This window comes from Bos grunniens, chromosome 21 (assembly GCF_055505025.1).
Source record: "Bos grunniens cultivar Pamir isolate PY7600 chromosome 21, Bosgru_T2T1.0, whole genome shotgun sequence".
Classification (NCBI taxonomy): domain Eukaryota; kingdom Metazoa; phylum Chordata; class Mammalia; order Artiodactyla; family Bovidae; genus Bos; species Bos grunniens.
The window spans coordinates 9,285,554-9,306,902 of NC_141185.1; the positions used below are offsets into that span (position 1 = coordinate 9,285,554).

Here is a 21,349-nt window from a genome sequence, read left to right on the forward strand (position 1 = left end):
GTTTACACAATCAAGCACTTAATCTTACGAAAGGTTTTCTGTTAGTCAGGAGGAGCTGATGTCACCAGGAGGGGATTTAGTACTTTTCTAGATATGAGGAGATGCAAGGATTGGGATCATGAAATCAGTTCCTGAAAATAACAGACCTGTTCCACCAGTTTCCCTGGAGCACGAAATGCCTCATTCTCCACCCTGAACTCCCTTCAGATCCTGTTGGAGGTCAAGAGCTACAGCAGCAAAGGGTTCAGTCCTGCAGAGGCAGCCGGCAAGTGCTTCTGGCAAGGGCCAATTTATAGTTGACATAATCTTTGACCTGAGACCTGTAGCCTTTCTGAAAGATTGGGATCTTTTTGTGAATGGGGAAGCCTTTGAAAGTTATAAAATGGGCAGGAGATTGTTGTTCAGTGGCCAAGTCATTTCCAACGCTTTGTGACCCTACGGACTGCAGCACAGCAGCCTCCCCGGGCCTTCACTGTTTCCCAGTTTGCTCAAATTCATTTCCATTAAGCGAGAGATGCTGTCAAACCGTCCCACTCTCTGCCACCTTTTGCCCCCAATCTTTCCCAGCAACCAGGCTCTTTTCCAATTAATCCAATTTGAGAGAGATTTAGGCATTGTGGTTAATCCTGGTTTAGAGGTAGCAGGGCAGGAATAAAACAAAGATAATTATGAAGGTTCTAGGAAGGGGACAGAACAAATGAAATAGGAAACAAGATAACTGAGCCAGGAAATAAGATTATGAGAACGGTTTGATATGGGTTGATTTTGATGTGCCTTTGGGACCTTCAGAAAAGTCTGAAGCTATTGAAAACACTCCAGGAATTGAGATGTAAAGGCTGGAGACAGATTATAAACTCTGAAAACAACTGATGGTGTCTTGGAATCCTATTTCAGTTCTGGAATGGCTTTGCCTCACCGGGCCACTACAATCTAATCCAGCTCATATTTCACAAGTGAGTAATGAGCTAGGTGGTCACAAATCCTCAATTAAGGATGTAGTTTGAGCCATGAAAAGTGGAGAGTGAGATAAAGCCAATTATCAGTGTTTTGGTTAAGACAATATCTGTATAGTGTTAGCCTTGCCTTGCATGTCCTTGGAGCTCCAGCCCACTACCTCCAGCTGCTGCCGAAACTGCTTTATTGTAACAGCCTGCCCCACGGCCTGCTTTCCACCAGCTGCTAAGAAGAGGGGGAGATGTTTTTCTACCTGAATCTTAAGTATCATTCAAATTGCATTTTCCACACAGTGTCCTGGTGGGAAGATTCCCAGACTGGTTCTTTTAGGTACATCGGTTCAGTTCAGTTCAGTTGCTCAGTCGTGTCCAACTCTGCGACCCCATGAATAGCAGCACGCCAGGTCTCCCTGTCCATCGCCAACTCCCGGAGTTCACTCAAACTCACGTCCATTGAGTCAGTGATGCCATCCAGCCATCTCATCCTGGGTTGTCCCCTTTTCCTCCTGCCACCAGCATCAGTCTTTTCCAATGAGTCAACTCTTTGCATGAGATGGCCAAAGTATTGTAGTTTCAGTTTTAGCATCATTCCTTCCAAAGAACACCCAGGACTGATCTCCTTTAGAATGGACTTGTTGGATCTCCTTGCAGTCCAAGGGACTCTCAAGAGTCTTCTCCAAAACCACACTTCAAAAGCATCGATTCTTCGGCCCTCAGCTTTCTTCACAGTCCAACTCTCACATGCATACATGACCACAGGAAAAACCATAGCCTTGACTAGACGGACCTTTGTTGCCAAAGTAATGTCTCTGCTTTTGAATATGCTATCTAGGTTGGTCATAACTTTCCTTCCAAGGAGTAAGCGTCTTTTAATTTCATAGCTGCAGTTACCATCTGCAGTGATTTTGGAGCCCCCCAAAATAAAGTCTGACTGTTTCCACTGTTTCCCCATCTATTTCCCATGGAGTGATGGGACCAGATACCATGATCTTCGTTTTCTGAATGTTGAGCTTTAAGCCAACTTGTTCACTTTCCACTTTCACTTTCATCAAGAGGCTTTTGAGTTCCTCTTCACTTTCTGCCATAAGGGTGGTGTCATCTGCATATCTCAGGTTATTGATATTTCTCCCGGCAATCTTGATTCCAGCTTGTGCTTCTTCCAGCCCAGCATTTCTCATAATGTACTCTGCATCTAAGTTAAATAAGCAGGGTGACAATATACAGCCTTGACGTACTCCTTTTCCTATTTGGAACCAGTCTGTTGTTCCATGTCCAGTTCTAACTGTTGCTTCCTGACCTGCATATAGGTTTCTCAAGAGGCAGATCAGGTGTTCTGGTAGTCCCATCTCTTTCAGAATTTTCCACAGTTTATTGTGATCCACACAGTCAAAGGCTTTGGCATAGTCAATAAAGCAGAAATAGATGTTTTTCTGGAACTCTCTTCTTTTTTGATGATCCAGCGGATGTTGGCAATTTGATCTCTGGTTCCTCGGCCTTTTCTAAAACCAGCTTTCACATCTGGAAGTTCACGGTTCACATATTGCTGAAGCCTGGCTTGGAGAATTTTGAGCATTACTTTACTAGCGTGTGAGATGAATGCAATTGTGTGGTAGTTTGAGCATTCTTTGGCATTGCCTTTCTTTGGGATTGGAAAGAAAACTGACCTTTTCCAGTCCTGTGGCCACTGCTGAGTTTTCCAAATTTGCTGGCATATTGAGTGCAGCACTTTCACAGCATCATCTTTCAGGATTTGAAATAGCTCAACTGGAATTCCATCACCTCCACTAGCTTTGTTCATAGTGATGCTTTCTAAGGCCCACCTGACTTCACATTCCAGGATGTCTGGCTCTAGGTGAGTGATCATACCATCGTGATTATCTTGGTCATGAAGATCTTTTTTGTACAGTTCTTCTGTGTATTCTTGCCATCTCTTCTTAATATCTTCTGTTTCTGTTAGGTCCATACCATTTCTGTCCTTTATCGAGCCCATCTTTGCATGAAATGTTCCCTTGGTATCTCTGATTTTCTTGAAGAGATCTCTAGTTTTCCCCATTCTGTTGTTTTCCTCTATTTCTTTGCATTGATCGCTAAGGAAGGCTTTCTTATCTCTTCTTGCTATTCTTTGGAACTCTGCATTCAGATGCTTATATCTTTCCTTTTCTCCTTTGCTTTTCGCTTCTCTTCTTTTCACAGCTATTTGTAAGGCCTCCCCAGACAGCCATTTTGCTTTTTTGCATTTCTTTTCCATGGGGATGGTCTTGATCCCTGTCTCCTGTACAATGTCACGAACCTCATTCCATAGTTCATCAGGCACTCTATCATATCTAGTCCCTTAAATCTATTTCTCACTTCCACTGTATAATCGTAAGGGATTTGATTTAGGTCTTACCTGAATGGTCTAGTGGTTTTCCCTACTTTCTTCAATTTAAGTCTGAATTTGGCAATAAGGAGCTCATATCTGAGCCACTATGTACGTATGATCTTAGGTACATAGTGCATGCAAATAAAAAAATAGAGGAAGTTTTAAAAATATTTATTTAATTGGTGGTCCTAATGGTAAAGAACTAGCCTGCCGATGCAGGAGACTTAAGAGATGTGGGTTTGATCCCTGGGTCAGGAAGGTCCCCTGGAGAAGTAAATGGCAACCCACTCCAGTATTCTTGCCCGGAGACTCCTGTGGACAGTAGGGCCTTACGAGCTACAGGCGGTAGGGTTGCAAAGAGTCGGAGTCTTAGCCATTGGACCACCAGGTAAGTCCCATGCACAGAAAATATTTTTTAATTTCTTCACCTATTGAGGACTACCTGGTTTGTGTTTCTGTGTTATTTAGGAGGTGATCATTGGAGACACTGTGTGATACAGAGATTTTTAAAATCCAAATAATAAACTATAATGACTCATTTGGCTACTACTGGTGTATACTTTTTACAATTTCAATCAAAAGGCAGATTTATGAGTCACTAAAGTCAAAATAATAGCAAGCACTTCCATCTAATAGTGCTGTACTCTTGAGCTATCTTTTCATTAAATTCTCACTCCCCTTTTAGATGTTGATGTTTTGAAGAATGTGTCTTCTGTCATTTGCATAAAAGGAAGGACTTCCAGGAAAGACAGAGGATGGTCACATCACAGGTCTTGTCTGAGTCCCTTGGCCACCAAGCGTGGGTTCTTGGCTTTGAGCAAGAAAGAGTTCAAGAGTAAGCCACAGTAAAGTGAAAACAGGTCTATCCAGGGAGGATAGACACTGCATAGAGTGTGGGCCCTGTCAGGAGGCAAGAGCAGCAGGGGAGTATGGGGGTTGTCAGTTTTTGTAGGGGTGGGTAACTTCATAGGCTAATGAGTAGGAGGAGTATTCCAGCTATTTGGGGGAAGAGGTGAGGATTTTCAGGAATTGGGCCACCGCCCACTTTTTGACCTTCTGTGGTCGTCCTTGGCAAGTCATGGCACCTGGGGTATGTCATTTAGCGTGCTGATGTGCTATAGTGAACATATACTGAGGTCAAACTCAGGTGGAAGTCCGATCTTCTGCCTTCTCGGACCTGAAGTGAAGTCGCTCAGCCGTGTCCAGCTCTTTGCAACCCTGTGGACTATAGCCTCCCAAGCTCTGTCCATGGATTTTCCAAGCAAGAGTACTGGAAAGGGGTGCCATCTTCTTCTCCAGGGGATCTTCCCTACCCAGGGATCAAACCCAGGTCTCCCGCATTGTAGGCAGACGCTTTAATCTGAGCCACTAGGGAAGTCTTGGACCTAGTTGATTCTAATCAGGTTATGTTGTGGGCTGTGTCATAGGTCATTCTTTTAAAAGTTTCGCCCTGCCCGCTTCCTGTCTCAGAACTGCAGTAGCACTTTAATTAGAACTGGCCCAAACTTGTGCTTCCTCTAGTCTCTGCCTCTCTCTCAATAGTTCAGTCATCCTTTAGGCTCAAAACAAGTCAGTTTCCTGATTTCTTCCTTTTCCTCACTGCCCATACCCAATCCAACCTCAAGTCCTACTGGTTCCACCTCTCAAATCCACCTGACATCCAGACTCTACTCCTCTGCCATCACCCTAATCCCTGGTAGTATGCTGCTAATGCTAAGTCGCTTCAGTCGTGTCCGACTCTGTGCGACCCCATAGATGGCAGCCCAGCAGGCTCTGCCATCCCTGGGATTCTCCAGGCAAGAACACTGGAGTGGGTTGCCATTCCCTTCTCCAACGCACAAAAGTGAAAAGTAAAAGTGAAGTCACTCAGTCGTGTCCGACTCTCCGCAACCCCATGGGCTGCAGCTCCCCAGGCTCCTCCGTCCATGGGATTTTCCAGGCAAGAGTACTGGAGTGGGGTGCCATTGCCTTCTCCCTGGTGGTATAGTGGATAAGAATTCGCCTGCCAATGCAGGGGGCGTGGGTTCAATCCCTGCTTCGGGAAGACTCCCCATGTCGCAGGGCAACTAAAGCTTGTGTACCACAGCTACTGAGCCCTCATGCTGCAGCTGCTGAAATCCATGTGCCTAGAGCCTGTAGTCCACAGCAAGAGAAGCCACTGCAATAAGTAGCCCTCACTCCACAACTGGAGAGCAGCCCCTCCCCGCTGAGAGAAAAGCCCTCACAGCGACAGAGATCCAGCACGGTCAAAAAAGAAAGCAAGCAGGTGTGCTTAACCCCAAAACCAAACAGGCTTGCTTAGCAACAAGACCAGGCTGCAGATGCAGGAGACATGCCCCAGAACAAGGAAACAGTGGTGGCAGGAGCCCCACGTCCTACCCACTGAGCTCAGTAAGTTAATGATCCCTAAGATACACTCCCTGCACACATGAAAAGGATATTTTGTAGACCTAGCTTTGTTGTTTGTAGGAACAACAACAAAAAAACCTCCCCTGCCCAACCTGGAGGATACTGACTAAAAAAGATGTACAACTTCAGAATTGAGAGTTAAGTTTTATTGGGGACAAAATGAGGACCGCAGCCCAGGAGGCAGCATCTCAGACAGTTCTGAGAGACTGCTCCAAAGCGGCAGTGGGGGAAGGCCAATATATAAGGATTTGGTGAAGGGGGAGTTCAGTACCATGAAGCACTCAATTTACAAAAGGTTTTTTTGTTAGTCATGAGGACCTGATGTCCCCGTGAAGGGATTTAGTGCTTCCCTAGATATGAGGAGACTGAGGATTCAGATCATAAAGTCTGTTCCTAAAAACATCCACCTATCTAAAGGCCTGTCCCACCAGAGTCCCTGGAGCACAGAGTGCCTCACTCTACCCTGAACTCCCTCAGGGGTTGTTAAGGATCAACAGCTATAGCAGCATGGGGTTCAATCTCCTTAGAGGCTGATGGGAAATGGCTTTGTTGTTCAGTCTTGACAGTGCTCTTGGTAAGTGCCAATTTGTAGCTGACAAAGAGGAACTAATGATGGAAGCATGATGTCTACTCAAGAATGATGAAAGTTCCATGATCATGTTGACAATGCTCTCTTTAATCTCTAAAGATAATTTATAACTGGTGTCTCAAAATTGCAAATCTTCAGCCCTTGTAGTTCTGATCTATAACTGGCTTTTTTTTTTTTTTTTTTTTGGCCAACTGTCAAAAAAAAAAAATGACAGAAAAGTTTTTCTTCCTCTTCCCACTTTTCCCTTGATTAGAAAGTGTAGCCCTGTAGCCTCACTGTAGAGATTGCTGGAGTGCAGCAGTCTCTCGCCTGCCTGCTTGTAAGCCTCAGTTCAGTTCAGTCTCTCAGTCGTGTCCAATTCTTTGCCATCCCATGAATCGCGGCACGCCAGGCCTCCCTGTCCATCACCAACTCCCAGAGTTTACCCAAACTCATGTCCATCGAGTCAGTGACGCCATCCAGCCATCTCATCCTCTGTCGTCCCCTTCTCCTCCTGCCCCCAATCCCTCCCAGCATCATGGTCTTTTCCAATGAGTCAACTCTTCGAGTGAGGTGGCCAAAGTATTGAAGTTTCAGCTCCAGCACGAGTCCTGCCAATGAACATCCAGGACTGATCTCCTTTAGGATGGACTGACTGGATCTCCTTGCAGTCCAGGGGACTCTCAAGAGTCTTCTCCAACACCACAGTTCAAAAGCATCAATTCTTTGGCACTCAGCTTTCTTTATAGTCCAACTCTCATCCATACATGACTACTAGAAAAACCATAGCCTTGACTAGACGGATTTTTGTTGGCAAAGTACTGCCTCTGCTTTTTAATATGCTGTCCAGGTTGGTCATAGCTTTTCTTCCAAGGAGCAAGCATCTAATTTCATGGCTGCAGTCACCATCTGCAGTGATTTTGGAGCCCAAAAAAAATAAAGGCTGACACTATTTCCACTGTTTCCCCATCTATTTGCCACGAAGTGATGGGACTGGATGCCATGATCTTAGTTTTCTGAATGTTGAGCTTTAAGCCAACTTTTTCACACTCCTCTCACTTTTATTAAGAGGCTCTTTAGTTCTTCTTCACTTTCTGCCATAAGAGTGGTGTCATCTGCATATCTGAGGTTATTGATATTTCTCCCAGCAATCTTGATTCCAGCTTGTGCTTCATCCAGCCCAGCATTTCTCATGATATACTCTGCATCTAAGTTAAATAGGCACAGTGACAATATACAGCCTACATACTCCTTTTCCTATTTGGAAGCAGTCTGTTGTTCCATGTCCAGTTCTAACTGTTGCTTCCTGACCTACATACAGATTTCTCAAGAGGCAGGTCAGGTTGTCTGGTACTCCCATCTCTTTCAGAATTTTCCACAGTTTGTGGTGAGTCACACAGTCAAAGGCTTTGGTGTAGTCAATAAAGCAGAAATAGAGGTTTTTCTCGAACTCTCTTGCTTTTTCGATAATCCAGCAGATATTGGCAATTTGATCTCTGCCTTTCCAGCTTGAACATCTGGAATTTCACAGTTTATGTATTGTTGAAGCCTGGCTTGGAGAATTTTGAGCATTACTTTATTAGCGTGTACTGCTGCTGCTGCTAAGTCACTTCAGTCGTGTCCGACTCTGTGCAACCCCATAGACAGCAGCCCACTAGGCTCATCTGTCCCTGGGATTCTCCAGGCAAGAACACTGGAGTGGGTTGCCATTTCCTTCTCCATTACTAGTGTGTGAGATGAGTGCAATTGTGCAGTAGATTGAGCATTCTTTGGCATTGCCTTTCTTAGGGACTGGAATGAAAACTGACCTTTTCCAGCCCTGTGGCCACTGCTAAGTTTTCCAAATTTGCTGGCATATTGAGTGCAGCACTTTCACAGCTTCATCTTTTAGGATTTGAAATAGCTCAACTGGAATTCCATCACCTCCACTAGCTTTGTTCATAGTGATGCTTCCTAAGGCCCACTTGACTTCACATTCCAGAATGTCTGACTCTAGATGAGTGATCACACCATCGTGATTATCTTGGTCATGAAGATCTTTTTTGTACAGTTCTTCTGTGTATTCTTGCCACCTCTTAGTATCTTCTGCTTCTGTTAGGTCCATACCATTTTTGTCCTTTATTGAGCCCATCTTTGCATGAAATGTTCCCTTGGTAGCTCTCATTTTCTTGAAGAGATCTCTAGTCTTTCCCATTCTGTTGTTTGCCTCTATTTCTTTGCGTTGATCACTGAGGAAGGCTTTCTTATCTCTCCTTGATATTCTTTGGAACTCTGCATTCAGATGGGTATATCTTTCCTTTTCTCCTTTGCTTTTGGCTTCTTTTCACACCTATTTGTAAGGCCTCCTCAGACAGCCATTTTGCTTTTTTGCACTTCTTTTTCTTGGGGATGGTCTTGCTCCCTGTCTCCTGTACAGTATCACAGACCTCCGTCCATAGTTCATCAGGTTCTCTATCAGATCTAGTCCCTTAAATATTTCTCACTTCCACTGTATAATCATAAGGGATTTGATTTAGGTCATCCCTGAATGGTCTAGTGGTTTCCCCTACTTTCTTCAATTTAAGTCTGAATTTGGCAACAAAGAGTTCATGATCTGAGCCACAGTCAGCTCCTGGTCTTGTTTTTGCTGACTGTATAGAGCTTCTCCATCTTTGGCTGCAAAGAATATAATCAGTATGATTTCGGTGTTGACCATCTGGTGATGTCCATGTATAGAGTCTCTCTTGTGTTGTTCAAGAGAGTGTTTGCTAGGACTAGCGCGTTCTCTTGGCAGAACTCTATTAGCCTTTGCCCTGCTTCATTCTATATTCCAAGGCCAAATTTGCCTGTTACTCCAGGTATCTCTTGACTTCCTACTTTTCTTTCCAGTCCCCTATAATGAAAAGGACATCTTTTTTGGATGTTAGTTCTAGAAGGTCTTGTAGGTCTTCATAGAACCGTTCAACTTCAGCTTCTTCAGCATTACTGGTTGGGGCATAGACTTGGATTACTGTGATATTGAATGGTTTGCCTTGGAAACGAACAGAGATCATTCTGTCGTTTTTGAGATTGCATCCAAGTACTGCATTTTGGACTCTCTTGTTGACTATGATGGCTACCCCATTTCTTTTAAGGGATTCTTGCCCATAGTAGTAGATGTAATGGTCATCTGAATTAAATTCACCCATTCCAGTCCATTTTAGTTTGGTAATTCCTAAAATGTCGACATTCATTCTTACCATCTCCTATTTGACCACTTGCAATTTACCTTGATTCATGGACCTAACATTCCAGGTTCTCTTTAGTTACTTAGTATTTTCAATTAAAATAAGGATCAAAAATAGTGCAGTGAATTTGCAGCAACATGGTTAGACCTAGAAATTGTCATAGTGAAGTAAGTCGGACAGAGAAAGAGAAATATTGTATGACATCCCTTATACGTGGAATCTAAAAAGAAATGATACAAATGAACTTACAAAACAGAAAGAGATGCAAAGGCTTAGAAAATGAACTTATGACTGCCAGGGGGAGGGAATAGTTAGGGAGTTTGGGAAGATCATGCACAAACTGTTATATTCAGAATGAATAACCAACAAGGACCTACTGTATAGCACATGGAACTTTACTCAGTATTATGTGCCAGCTTGGATGGAAGCAGGGTTTGGGGGAGAATGGATACATGTATCTGTATGGCTAAGTCCTATCGACATTCACCCGAAACTGCCACAAGGTTGTTTATCGGCTATAGTCCAATACAAATCAAAAAGTTTAAAAAATAAATAAAATTAAAGAGTAAGAAAAAAAAGTGAATAATAAAAATGGGGACAAAACAGTGCAGTGAAGTAAAAGAAAAGTTGGTAAGTTGGATATCATCAAAATTAAAAGTTTTGTGCATTAAAGGGCATTATCAAGGGAGTGAAAAGACAAGCCACAGAATGGGAAGAAATATTTGCCAATCACATAGCTGATAAGGGTGTTCTATCTAGAATACATAAAGAACTTTTAACAATTCAGTAACAAAAAGATAAACAACCCAAATAAAAAGTGAGCAAAAGGTTCAAATATAGATTTCTCCCAAGGACATACACAAATGGTCATCAAGCGCATGAAAACGTACTTAGTCACAATGTGACACTACTACCCACCTGCTAGTCTGGTAGTTCCCCCAATAAGTCAAACAGAATTACCTTATGACTGTATTTCTACAGCTAGCTTTCTACCGAAAATTGACAACAGGGGTTCAAACAGGAACTTGTGTTCAAATGTTCACAGCAGCTCTATTCACAGCAGCCAAAAGGTGGAAACAACCCAACTGTCCATCAAGGCATGAATGATTAAACAAAATACAGTCTATGTGTAGAGTATAGACACCACTATAGAAAGGAATGAAATACTGATACATACTACAACATGGATGAAGCTTGGAAACATGCTAAGTGAAAGAGGCCAGACACAAAAGGCCACACATTTCATGATTCTCCAGAGTAGACAAATCCATAGAGACAGATTCATGTTTGCTAGAAGCTTGTGGCGAGGGGATGATGCAGAGTGATGGCTGGTGCAGGGCTTCCGCTTGGGGTGATGGAAAAGCTCTGCCGCTAGATGGTGGCGATGAGTGGACAATGTCACAGATTTACGCAGTACCACTGAATTGTACACTTCAGGATGGTTGCAATGATAAATTTATGCTGTGTGTATTTTGCCTCACAAAAACATAGTGTAAAAAGTGTAGTGCAGTTATATTCAGATTTTATTATTTAAAGAAATGATACATGTCATTAAAATAAACGTAGGCGTGCTGCGGTCCATGGGGTCGCAAAGAGTCGAACACGACTGAGCAACTGAAATGAATTGAACTGAACTGAAATCGATTTCTCATCCAGTGTAGTTATGGGAATTACGGGATTTTTAGAGCTGGCAAGGGTCACCGGGATTATTTATGCCTTCATGCAAAGATGGGCTCGATAAAGGACAGAAATGGTATGGACCTAACAGAAGCAGAAGATATTAAGAAGAGATGGCAAGAATACACAGAAGAACTGTACAAAAAAGATCTTCACAACCCAGATAATCACGATGGTGTGATCACTCACCTAGAGCCAGACATCCTGGAATGTGAAGTCAAGTGGGCCTTAGGAAGTATCACTATGAACAAAGCTAGTGGAGGTGATGGAATTCCAGTTGAGCTCTTTCAAATCCTGTAAGATGATGCTGTGAAAGTGCTGCACTCAATATGCCAGCAAATTTGGAAAACTCAGCAGTGGCCACAGGACTGGAAAAGGTCAGTTTTCTTTCCAATCCCAAAGAAAGGCAATGCCAAAGAATGCTCAAACTACTGCACAATTGCACTCATCTCACACGCTAGTAAAGTAATGCTCAAAATTCTCCAAGCCAGGCTTCAGCAGTATGTGAACCGTGAACTTCCTGATGTTCAAGCTGGTTTTAGAAAAGGCCGAGGAACCAGAGATCAAATTGCCAACATCCGCTGGATCATGGAAAAAGAAGAGAGTTCCAGAAAAACATCTATTTCTGCTTTGTTGACTATGCCAAAGCCTTTGACTGTGTGGATCACAATAAACTGTGGAAAATTCTGAAAGAGATGGGAGTACCAGACAACCTGATCTGCCTCTTGAGAAATCTGTATGCAGGTCAGGAAGCAACAGTTAGAACTAGACATGGAACAACAGACTGGTTCCAAATAGGAAAAGGAGTACGTCAAGGCTGTATATTGTCACCCTGTTTATTTAACTTATATGCAGAGTACATCATGAGAAACGCTGGACTGGAAGAAACACAAGCTGGAATCAAGATTGCTGGGAGAAATATCAATAACCTCAGATATGCAGATGACACCACCCTTATGGCAGAAAGTGAGGAGGAACTAAAAAGCCTCTTGATGAAAGTGAAAGTGGAGAGTGAAAAAGTTGGCTTAAAGCTCAACATTCAGAAAACGAAGATCATGGCATCTGGTCCCATCACTTCATGGGAAATAGATGGGGAAACAGTGGAAACAGAGTCAGCCTTTATTTTTTTGGGCTCCAAAATCACCGCAGACGGTGACTGCAGCCATGAAATTAAAAGACGCTTACTCCTTGGAAGGAAAGTTATGACCAACCTAGATAGCATATTCAGAAGCAGAGACATTACTTTGGTAACAAAGGTTCGTCTAGTCAAGGCTATGGTTTTTCCTGTGGTCATGTATGGATGTGAGAGTTGGACTGTGAAGAAGGCTGAGCACCGAAGAATTGATGCTTTTGAACTGTGGTGTTGAAGAAGACTCTTGAGAGTCCCTTGGACTGCAAGGAGATCCAACCAGTCCATTCTGAAGGAGATCAGCCCTGGGATTTCTTTGGAAGGAATGATGCTAAAGCTGAAACTCCAGTACTTTGGCCACCTCATGCGAAGAGTTGACTCATTGGAAAAGACTCTGATGCTGGGAGGGATTAGGGGCAGGAGGAGAAGGGGACGACAGAGGATGAGATGGCTGGATGGCATCACTGACTCGTTGGACGTGAGTCTGGGTGATCTCCGGGAGTTGGTGATGGACAGGGAGGCCTGGCGTGCTGTGATTCATGGAGTCGCAAAGAGTTGGACACAACTGAGCGACTGAACTGAACTGATATGGTAAAGTTATTTTGTTAAGAATATTCAGCTACTTTCTAATTATCACAGATGTTAAAAATTATTCATCCTGTTACATGAATTTTTATACCAAGAAGTTTATAATTGTCTCTGCCTCACAGGTTGGGTGCTGATCTTAAACTCAGAAACCACCTTGCAGAAACCAACACTGTTTGACTTCCTGTGATTCAAAAAGCAAAAACTGTTCTGATATATTTTCATTTCTAACACCATTGGTGCAGGGGCCATAACAAGTCACATAAAATCATTAGCTCACATGTTGGAATAATATGTAGTCTGACTTTCTTCATGCTGTAAATTGAGTTACTTTGAACATTATCATGCAGAATACTCCGATGAAGAGTGAAATAGTAAATCAGCATTTATCCCATGAGCTATACACAGATACACCTTAACAATTTACCTCTCAAATGTGGTTTTAATTAGGCTTCCCAGGCGTCACTAGAGATAAAGAATCTGCGTGCCAATGAAGGAGACACAGGGGACACGGGTTTGGTCTCTGGTTTGGGAAGATCCCCTGGAAGAGGAAATGGCAACCCATTCCAGCATTCTTGCCTGGAGAATCCCATGGACAGAGGAGCCTGGCGGGTCACACAGTCCATAGGGTCACACAGACACGACAAAGCAAGTTAGCACGCAAGGTTTTAATGAAGTAGTGACTCATTACCATAGGGCTTTTTATGATTTTACTTAATAAAATATTTGATTGCAGGAAGAAAGAAAAGAATTTCCCCAAAACTAGAAAAGCATTTTTTTTTAAAGCAGTTTTTCAAATTACTATGTTAAACTCATCTTGAGCTCGGCAAAGCACATGACATGATATCTTCATAGTTTTACTGCGTTTCAGGATTATTCTTGAAAAGATATTCTGCCTATAATTGAAAAAAAAAAAGTCAGCAATTTAAAATGTATTATTTTTTAGAATTAATAGTACATTAGTTTGTACTATAAAAGTGAAAATTCATTGTACTTAAAAATGGAAGTTGAACAAGGAAATGACAACCCTCTCCAGTATTTTCTGCTGGGAAATCTCATGGACAGAGGAGACTGGAGGACTGCAAGTCCATGGGGTTGCATAAGAGTTGGAAGCAACTAAATAAGAAATAGTCCTCATTATTAACATAGTTTCCATTACTTTAATTCTAGACATTTAATAATAAAACAAACCAACACTTAAAAACATAAAAATGCAAATATATAAACTTTTTACTTTCAAATGAGTAATAAAAGTCTTATAAACTATGATGAAACTTATTATAAACTATTATAAACTATGATGAAGGTATTAAAGGCTATTTCCAAAATAACCAGATACACAATTTTTCTGTCTCAATTGGTTTTTCATTTATATTTGGGCATATTTTATTTTCAAATTGATATTTAAAAAAAAAAAGACACTTAAATCTCTTACCAGAAAATCAACAGGATCATCAGGTCTGACCTTACAACACTCATTCAGACCCTGCATAAGTGTTGGCATAACATAGGTCATTAAATAGTTTCTCAAGGGAATAGACTGGGCCTCCAATAATTCTCTTTCTTCTCTTTTCACTTCCTCTAGTCGTTTATTCTACAAATAGAACATTGTGGGTAGGGTAAATAGACAGAAAAAGAAGAACAGTTTCATACAACTCACCCCAGAGTCCACTAGAAGTAGCAATGTTCATTACGTTATGATAAAGATGGTGTTTCCAATCGGCAGAGAAAAGATGTAAATGGTGTTTTAACAAGTGCATGGTCACTTAGAAAATAATAAACTGGATACCTATCTCACTTCTTACACTGAAATAATTTCTAGCTGCCCAGATCAAGCAAAGTGAGAGAAAGAAAAGAAGGAAGGAAGGATCATAGAATTGTAGAAGTCTAATAGAAAGTCTAGAAGGTATTGGTCTGGTGGGCTTGTGTTTATGCCTTGCTCAGCATCCGGTCCCTCTCTCTCAGGACTAATAATTCCAGATTTCCTTTGAGAAATCTCCCTTTTCAGCCTAGGGGATTGGGTGGGGCTTAAGCACATCAGTCCAGCCTACTCCTGGACATTAGTTAAACAAAAGACAGCAAAAGACATTACACAGACAAAGATATAAAATATACATTGCTTTAGGCTTCCCTGGGGGCTTAGTGGTAAAGAATCTGCCCACCAATGCAGGAGACACTGGTTTGATCCCTACTTCCAGAAGATCCTTTGGAGGAGGGCAAGGCAACCCACTCCAGTCTTCTTGCCTGGAGAATCCCATGGACAGAGGGGAAATAAGTGCAAAGAGTACAAACCATAAGTGCAAATTCATTTTTGAATGAATGTGGCCATGCTGCACAACATGCGGGATCTTAGTTCCCCCACCAGGGATTGAACCCATGCCCCCTGCAATGGACGCTGGAAGTCTCAACCTCTGGGCTGCCACGGAAGTCCCAAAGGGGGAAATTTAAATGTATAGAAAGGGATATGACACGTTATGCTGAGGGGCAGGTATTGAACTTTAAATATGGTGCCCAGGAAAGATCTTATTAGACAGACTTACTTTGACAAAGACTAAAGGCTTCATTTCGGAGAAGGCAATGGCACCCCACTCCAGTACTCCTGCCTGGAAAATCCCATGGACGGAGGAGCCTGGTGGGCTGCAGTCCATGGGGTCGGTGAGGGTTGGACAGACATGACTGAGCGACTTCCCTTTCACTTTTCACTTTCATGCATTGGAGAAGGAAATGGCAACCCACTCCAGTGTTCTTGCCTGGAGAATCCCAGGGACGGGGGAGCCTGGTGGGCTGCTGTCTATGGGATCACACAGAGTTGGACACGACTGAAGTGACTTAGCAGCAGCAGCAGAAAAGGCTTCATTTAGCAAAGACTCAAAAGCAAGGAGGAAGTGAATCACACAGGTGGCAAGTTGTTTAAATGACCTTAGAAGGAGCCAGGTCACAGAGGACCCTGGGGCCCACAATAAGGAGTTTGTACTTTCATCTAATGATGATGAACAGTCTGTGAAGACTTTAAACAGAGAATGGCCGCGGTGGGTCTATATTTTAGATGGACCGCCAGGCATCAGCAGGGGGGCAGACTGGAGATGGAGGGGGTGGAGCTGGGGAGACAAAAAGAAGGCACCACGTGAGTCTAGCACCCTGGTCAGCAGAAGTGGAGCCCTGTGGGTGGATCTGCGTGTGGTTTTTGGAGGCAGAATAGATAAGAAGACTCAGTGGTGAGAAGGAGGGTGAAATGAGGCTGACCACCCAAGTTAGATGGGTAAATGGAGGGAAACCAAACGAAATCCCCAGATTGACAATGCCGCCAAATGGTACACTTTTGCAGCAGTACTGTTCATACTACATCAGTGGCTCATTGGTATTTTTTTTAACTTTTTTTTTTTTGGCAGTGCTGGGCCTTTGTTTCTGTGTGTGGGCTCCAGGGCCTCGGGCTCAGTGATTGTGGTGGACGGGCTGAGTTGCTCCATGGCACGTGGAATCTTCCGGGACCAGGGGTCAAACTTTGTGTCCCCTGCATTGACAGGCAGATTCTTAACCACTGGCCCACCAGGGAAGTCCCAGCTGTTTTTACTTAGCAAAAGACCAAGGGCATGTTCTTTTAAATGGTACATAGGAAATGAATTTTTTTTAAATGATATATATGAGAAAATAAACAACAACAACAAACAACAACAAAATCGTTTGGGTTATTTCCACGACATTTCTGTATTAGGATGGGAAGCGCTACAGGCCCGGATGGCTTTGCCAGCGCCGCACCCCGCACCCCCACCCCACACACGGGCACACACTCACCCATTCCTCCCAGCGGGCGATCTTCTCAGCAGTCTCCACGGCCTCCTTGTGCTCTCTCTCTGCCTCCTCCATGGCCTCCCTGGCCAGCCGTTCCTCAGCAGCCTTCCGCTCCTCTTCCGCCTTTTCTTCATCCGTTAAGCCATAATTTCGAGGCTCCCCGACCTCCTTGATGAGCTGTTTGATGGCAAGTCTGTTCTGAGCATCTTCAAGTCTTCCTACATCTTTAATTATTAGGAGAGAGAAAGAGACCCACACAGACTTTTTCATAGTCTGGTCCCTGCTCACAATCTATCCTGAGACCAGACTCAGGAAAAGTCTTCATTACTGTAATCCTGTGATGGCGAATTGTGTAAATTACTATATGGGGGTTTCCTTTTTGAGTTTACCAGCACAGTCTAGAATTTCTGGCCTGACTGGCAAATATCAAACTGATCTCTGAGAGTTACGGGGAGCAAGCCTGGGGCTCGGGTCTCTGAGCTGTGACACCTGCCTCTGATTTGAGTGGATGGATGGGGGTGTGGACCTCCTCAAAGGAGTGAGTTCTCCACCCTGGGAGGCATTTAAGCAAGACTAGGGCACTTCACTCAGGGGGATTTCCGCAAAAGGAAGTCCTGCACCTGGATGTGGGCGGAGAGGGGGCTGAGTGACCTCCAGGTTTCTTTGGTCTTCTGTTTCTGAGAATCAGTGATGCTGGGATACATTTTCAATTCATTTTTTTTTTTTAATTAACTTTTTCAGTTTGCCTGATTGAATCAGAAAAAGTCCAAACTCCAGAATATGTGACTGATGTTAACAAGAAGACCAGAAGGAGAATGAGAAAAAAGAGGAGGAGGGGGAGAAGGGGATCTGGGAGGGGAAGGGGAGAGTGGGGAAGGCTTGCTGACAACAGGAAGTTCCTCCCTGCACAATTCACTGAATAGTAAATTCTACACCAGTCTCGGGGCTTGCTTGGAAGGTCTCTGCACAGAAGGGTGAGCAGTAGGTGCATTTGAGAGCTAAGCGCCTCCAGCCCTTCCTCGGGAGTAACTGCTCACCAGCCGCCAAGCACAGCCACTGCTGCACTCCCCGCCCCCCGTGTTTGGACTGTAGAACCTTGACCTAGGCTAGAAGCACTGCCAGGTTCCAACATGGGACGAGGGGAAGAACGGAGCCAAGTACATTGGTCGGTGGGTGGAAACAAGCCCATCAAGAAGCAAGACCAAACCAAAAGACACACACACACACACACAAAAACTCACTTCCTGGTTGCCTGAGCTCTGACATTTCAATGCATTTCTCCTTGGCTCCCCTAGTAGAGCATTACACCCCTGATGTACTTGAAAGATAGAACACTGCTGCCTCCAGGAGTACTTCTGCCCTGACCTTGGGAAGGATGAATGGAGGATTAGCTGGGGCGTGCGCACCTGACCCAACCATGACCTCCCATCTGCTCGTCTAAGTATGTACAATTAGGATGGAAAGAGACACATCTAGCTACGGGCTTGGCTCCCAGTGTTAACATGGAAACTTCAGGGCTGTGAGGCAGCCTTCATTTACCACGTGGGCCAGAGAAAGGAGAGAGACCTGGTTCAAAGAGCAAAAGAGAAAAAAGATGCGGAGCGGACATCCCTGGCAATTCAGCGGTTAAGACTCCTCACTTCCAATGCTGGGGGCTCAGGTTCAATCCCTGGTCAGGGAACTAAGATGCTGCATGGTGTGGCCAAAAAAATAAATAACTAAAGGGCAGAAAGAGATGCTGAGAGAGAAGTGGGGTACAGAGGTGCAGCGACAGGACGCAGGTGCCAGCATCCTTCCAGGGCCCCATTCAAGACCCTCCAGAGTCTGGGCGCGTTCCTGACCTTGACGCCCTCCCCTATGCCCATCGCTGGGATACATTACACCCCTTTGCTTTTCCCTTGTCTCTGGTTGTGAGTGTGAAGATGAGGCCAAAAGTGACGGGCACGGAATGAGGCAGAAGACAGTGATCACTCACTCATTCATTCCACCTCATCATTTCTGCCTTGTTTCTCCCTGGGGCTCTCCTCATCATTCCATAAATAGTTTTTGGGGGTTTTACTGAAAAAGATGACAATCACTACTTTTATGAAGTTTGCTCACCACTCCTTCCAAGTTCTCTGGGTAAATCGTGTAAACTACTTCCCGTATTAGTAGGTGTAGAATCCTTAGCTTCTACCTATAGAACTTGGTGTGCAACGTACACAGGCCTGTCCAGATGAAGACAAAATCCAATCACTTCTGAGGGTGCAAAACAGAGCAGAATTTGCAGACTGATAAATGTATTCTCATTTCATAATACACATCACTTTCTGCCTTACTGTTGTACTAATAATAAGATTAACTACCAGCTGTTGAACTTCGCCAATGTGCCAGACACTTCCTATCTCTAATCCCCACCATTAGTCACAAGCCAGGGATTATTTTCCTATTTCACAGATGAGAATACTGAGGCAGAGCTAGAAACTGGAATCAGCTCTCCTGCTGACAGTTTCTGTCAGCTCTAAGCCTCCCAGTACTCCAGGACTGGGATGTGTCCCAGCTGGTTTGAAGGGACGGAGAGAGGCCTTGGGAGGCCCCAAAGGTCAACCTGGGCACTAAGCTGCCATCAGATTAGCAATTTTTTTCAGCAAACCCGGAGGAAGCAGAGGTGTCAGGATCCAGAAAACCAGAAAGGAAGTTCAGTGGTTCACTGAGCCAAGAGGAGGAGAAACCAGCCACAACAGAAAGGATCTGGAGGTAGCAATGATGAGGCTGTGGTGAGGCTGATGAGACAGCATGCTCACTGCATGCTTGCTGGGTGCTCAGTTCTGAGTTAAGTGTTTACAGGAAACAGGAGGAATGCGATGAAGAGCTATTTGATTTCTGAGTAGCTAAGAGTGAGTTAATGCCTAGACAGCATACCAAAAAGCAGAGACATTACTTTGCCAACAAAGATCTGTCTAGTCAAAGCTATGGTTTTTCCAGTAGTCATGTATGGACTAAGAGTTGGACCATAAAGAAGACTGAGAGGTGAAGAACTGATGCTTCTGAATTGTGGTGTTGGAGAAGACTCTTGAGAGTCCCTTGGATAGCAAGGAGATCAAACCACTCAATCCTGAAGGAAATCAACCCTGAATATTCATTGGAAGGACTGATGGTAAAGCTGAAGTTCCATTACTTCGGCCACTTGAAGCAAAGAGCTGACTCACTGGAAAGACCTTGATGCTGGGAAAGATTGAAGGCAGGAGGAGAAAGGGGCAGCAGAGGATAAGATGGTTAGATAGCATCACCAATTCAATGAACATGCTGCTGCTGCTACTAAGTCGCTTCAGTTGTGTCCAACTCTGTGTGACCCCACAGATGGCAGCCCACCAGGCTCCCCTGTCTCTGGGATTCTCCAGGCAAGAACACTGGAGTGGGTTGCCATTTCCTTCTCCAATGCATGAAAGGAAAAGTGAAAGTGAAGCTGCTTAGTCATTCCGACTCTTAGCGCTCCATGGACTGCAGCCTACCAGGCTCCTCCGTCCATGGGATTTTCCAGGCAGGAGTACCGGAGTGGGTTGCCATTGCCTTCTCCGCAATAAACATGAGTTTGAGCAAACTCCGGGAGATTGTGAAGCCTGGCGTGCTGCAGTCCATGGGGTCACAAGAGTCAGACACAACTTAGTGATGAAACAACAACAGCAACCAGGGGTGAGTTGGCCAGTCTAAAGGCCAGGAGGGGCTTTGTGAAGAACACCAGTGCAATGCTATGGGAACAGAAGGCAGCTCCCAAGGATGCTGGGGAAATGGCCCAATGCAGCTGGCAGCAAACCATGTAACTTTAAGTACCCTTAAAAAATGCCAATTTGGGGACTTCCTGATGTTCCAGTGGCTAAGACTCCTCACTCCCAATGTAGGGGGGCCTGGGTTTGATCCCTGGTCAGGGAGCTAGATCTCACATGCCACAACGAAGACCCAGCATAGCCAAATGAATAAATCAAATATTTTTTAAAAATCCCCCTTTCCTCTGGCTAGCAGTGCAGAGGGCGCATCGTGCCTGGAGTTACTGTAAAAGACGTGAAGCCGCAGAAGTGCATCAGAACTCCAGCAGCCTTCCTTAAGAGGTCCGGGAAGCTGAAAGTCCCTGAATGGGTGGACACGGTCAAGCTGGCCAAACATAAAGAGCTTGCTCCCTACAATGAGAAGTGGTTCTACATGAGCAGCTGCCACAGCCCGGCACCTGTACCTCCGGGCTGGCACCGGGGTTGGCTCTGAAACCCAGATCTGTCGGGGGTGGGGGGGGTGGGGGAGCATCAGAGAATGCTGTCATGCCCGGCTACTTCGGCAGAGGCTCCAAGAGTGTGGCCCGCCGGGTCCTCCAAGCCCTGGAGAGACTGAAATTGGTGGAACAGGACCAGGATGGGGGCCACAAACTGACCTCGTGGACACAGAGACCGGGACAGAATCACACACAGGTGGCAGCTGCCAACAAGAAGCTTTACAACAAACGATACCGGGTTAATCAATTGCCTCATTCGTTAAAATAAAAATAAAAGCCAATTTGGTAAAATAAATAATGCCATTTGGCATTCAACTTCGTAATACATCCACGTTTTCGTACAACATTAACACTCCCCACCCCCCACCCACTCCACTAAATCCTCAAGTAGACAACTCCCCTGTCTTTTCTTGTGACGTCCTGGGCCCTAG

The 21,349-nt window shown here is 44.4% G+C and overlaps 1 protein-coding gene and 1 pseudogene across 3 annotated transcripts in view; one reads left to right on the forward strand and one right to left on the reverse strand.

Annotated features, from left to right (window-relative positions):
• Window positions 1-13,582: 13,582 nt before the first annotated feature.
• AK7 (adenylate kinase 7) overlaps window positions 13,583-21,349 on the reverse strand; it is a 67,612-nt gene continuing 59,845 nt past the window's right edge. For all 3 annotated transcript variants that reach the window (XM_086363048.1, XM_086363047.1, XM_086363049.1), the window contains 3 exons: window positions 16,682-16,902; window positions 14,325-14,483; window positions 13,583-13,785 (listed from right to left, as the gene is read on the reverse strand). In XM_086363048.1, the coding sequence (XP_086219174.1) occupies window positions 13,747-13,785; window positions 14,325-14,483; window positions 16,682-16,902 (419 nt within the window). In that variant the 3' untranslated portion in view covers window positions 13,583-13,746. The remainder of the gene's footprint in view (window positions 13,786-14,324; window positions 14,484-16,681; window positions 16,903-21,349) is intronic.
• On the forward strand, window positions 20,454-21,186 carry LOC147349033 (small ribosomal subunit protein eS19 pseudogene; annotated as a pseudogene).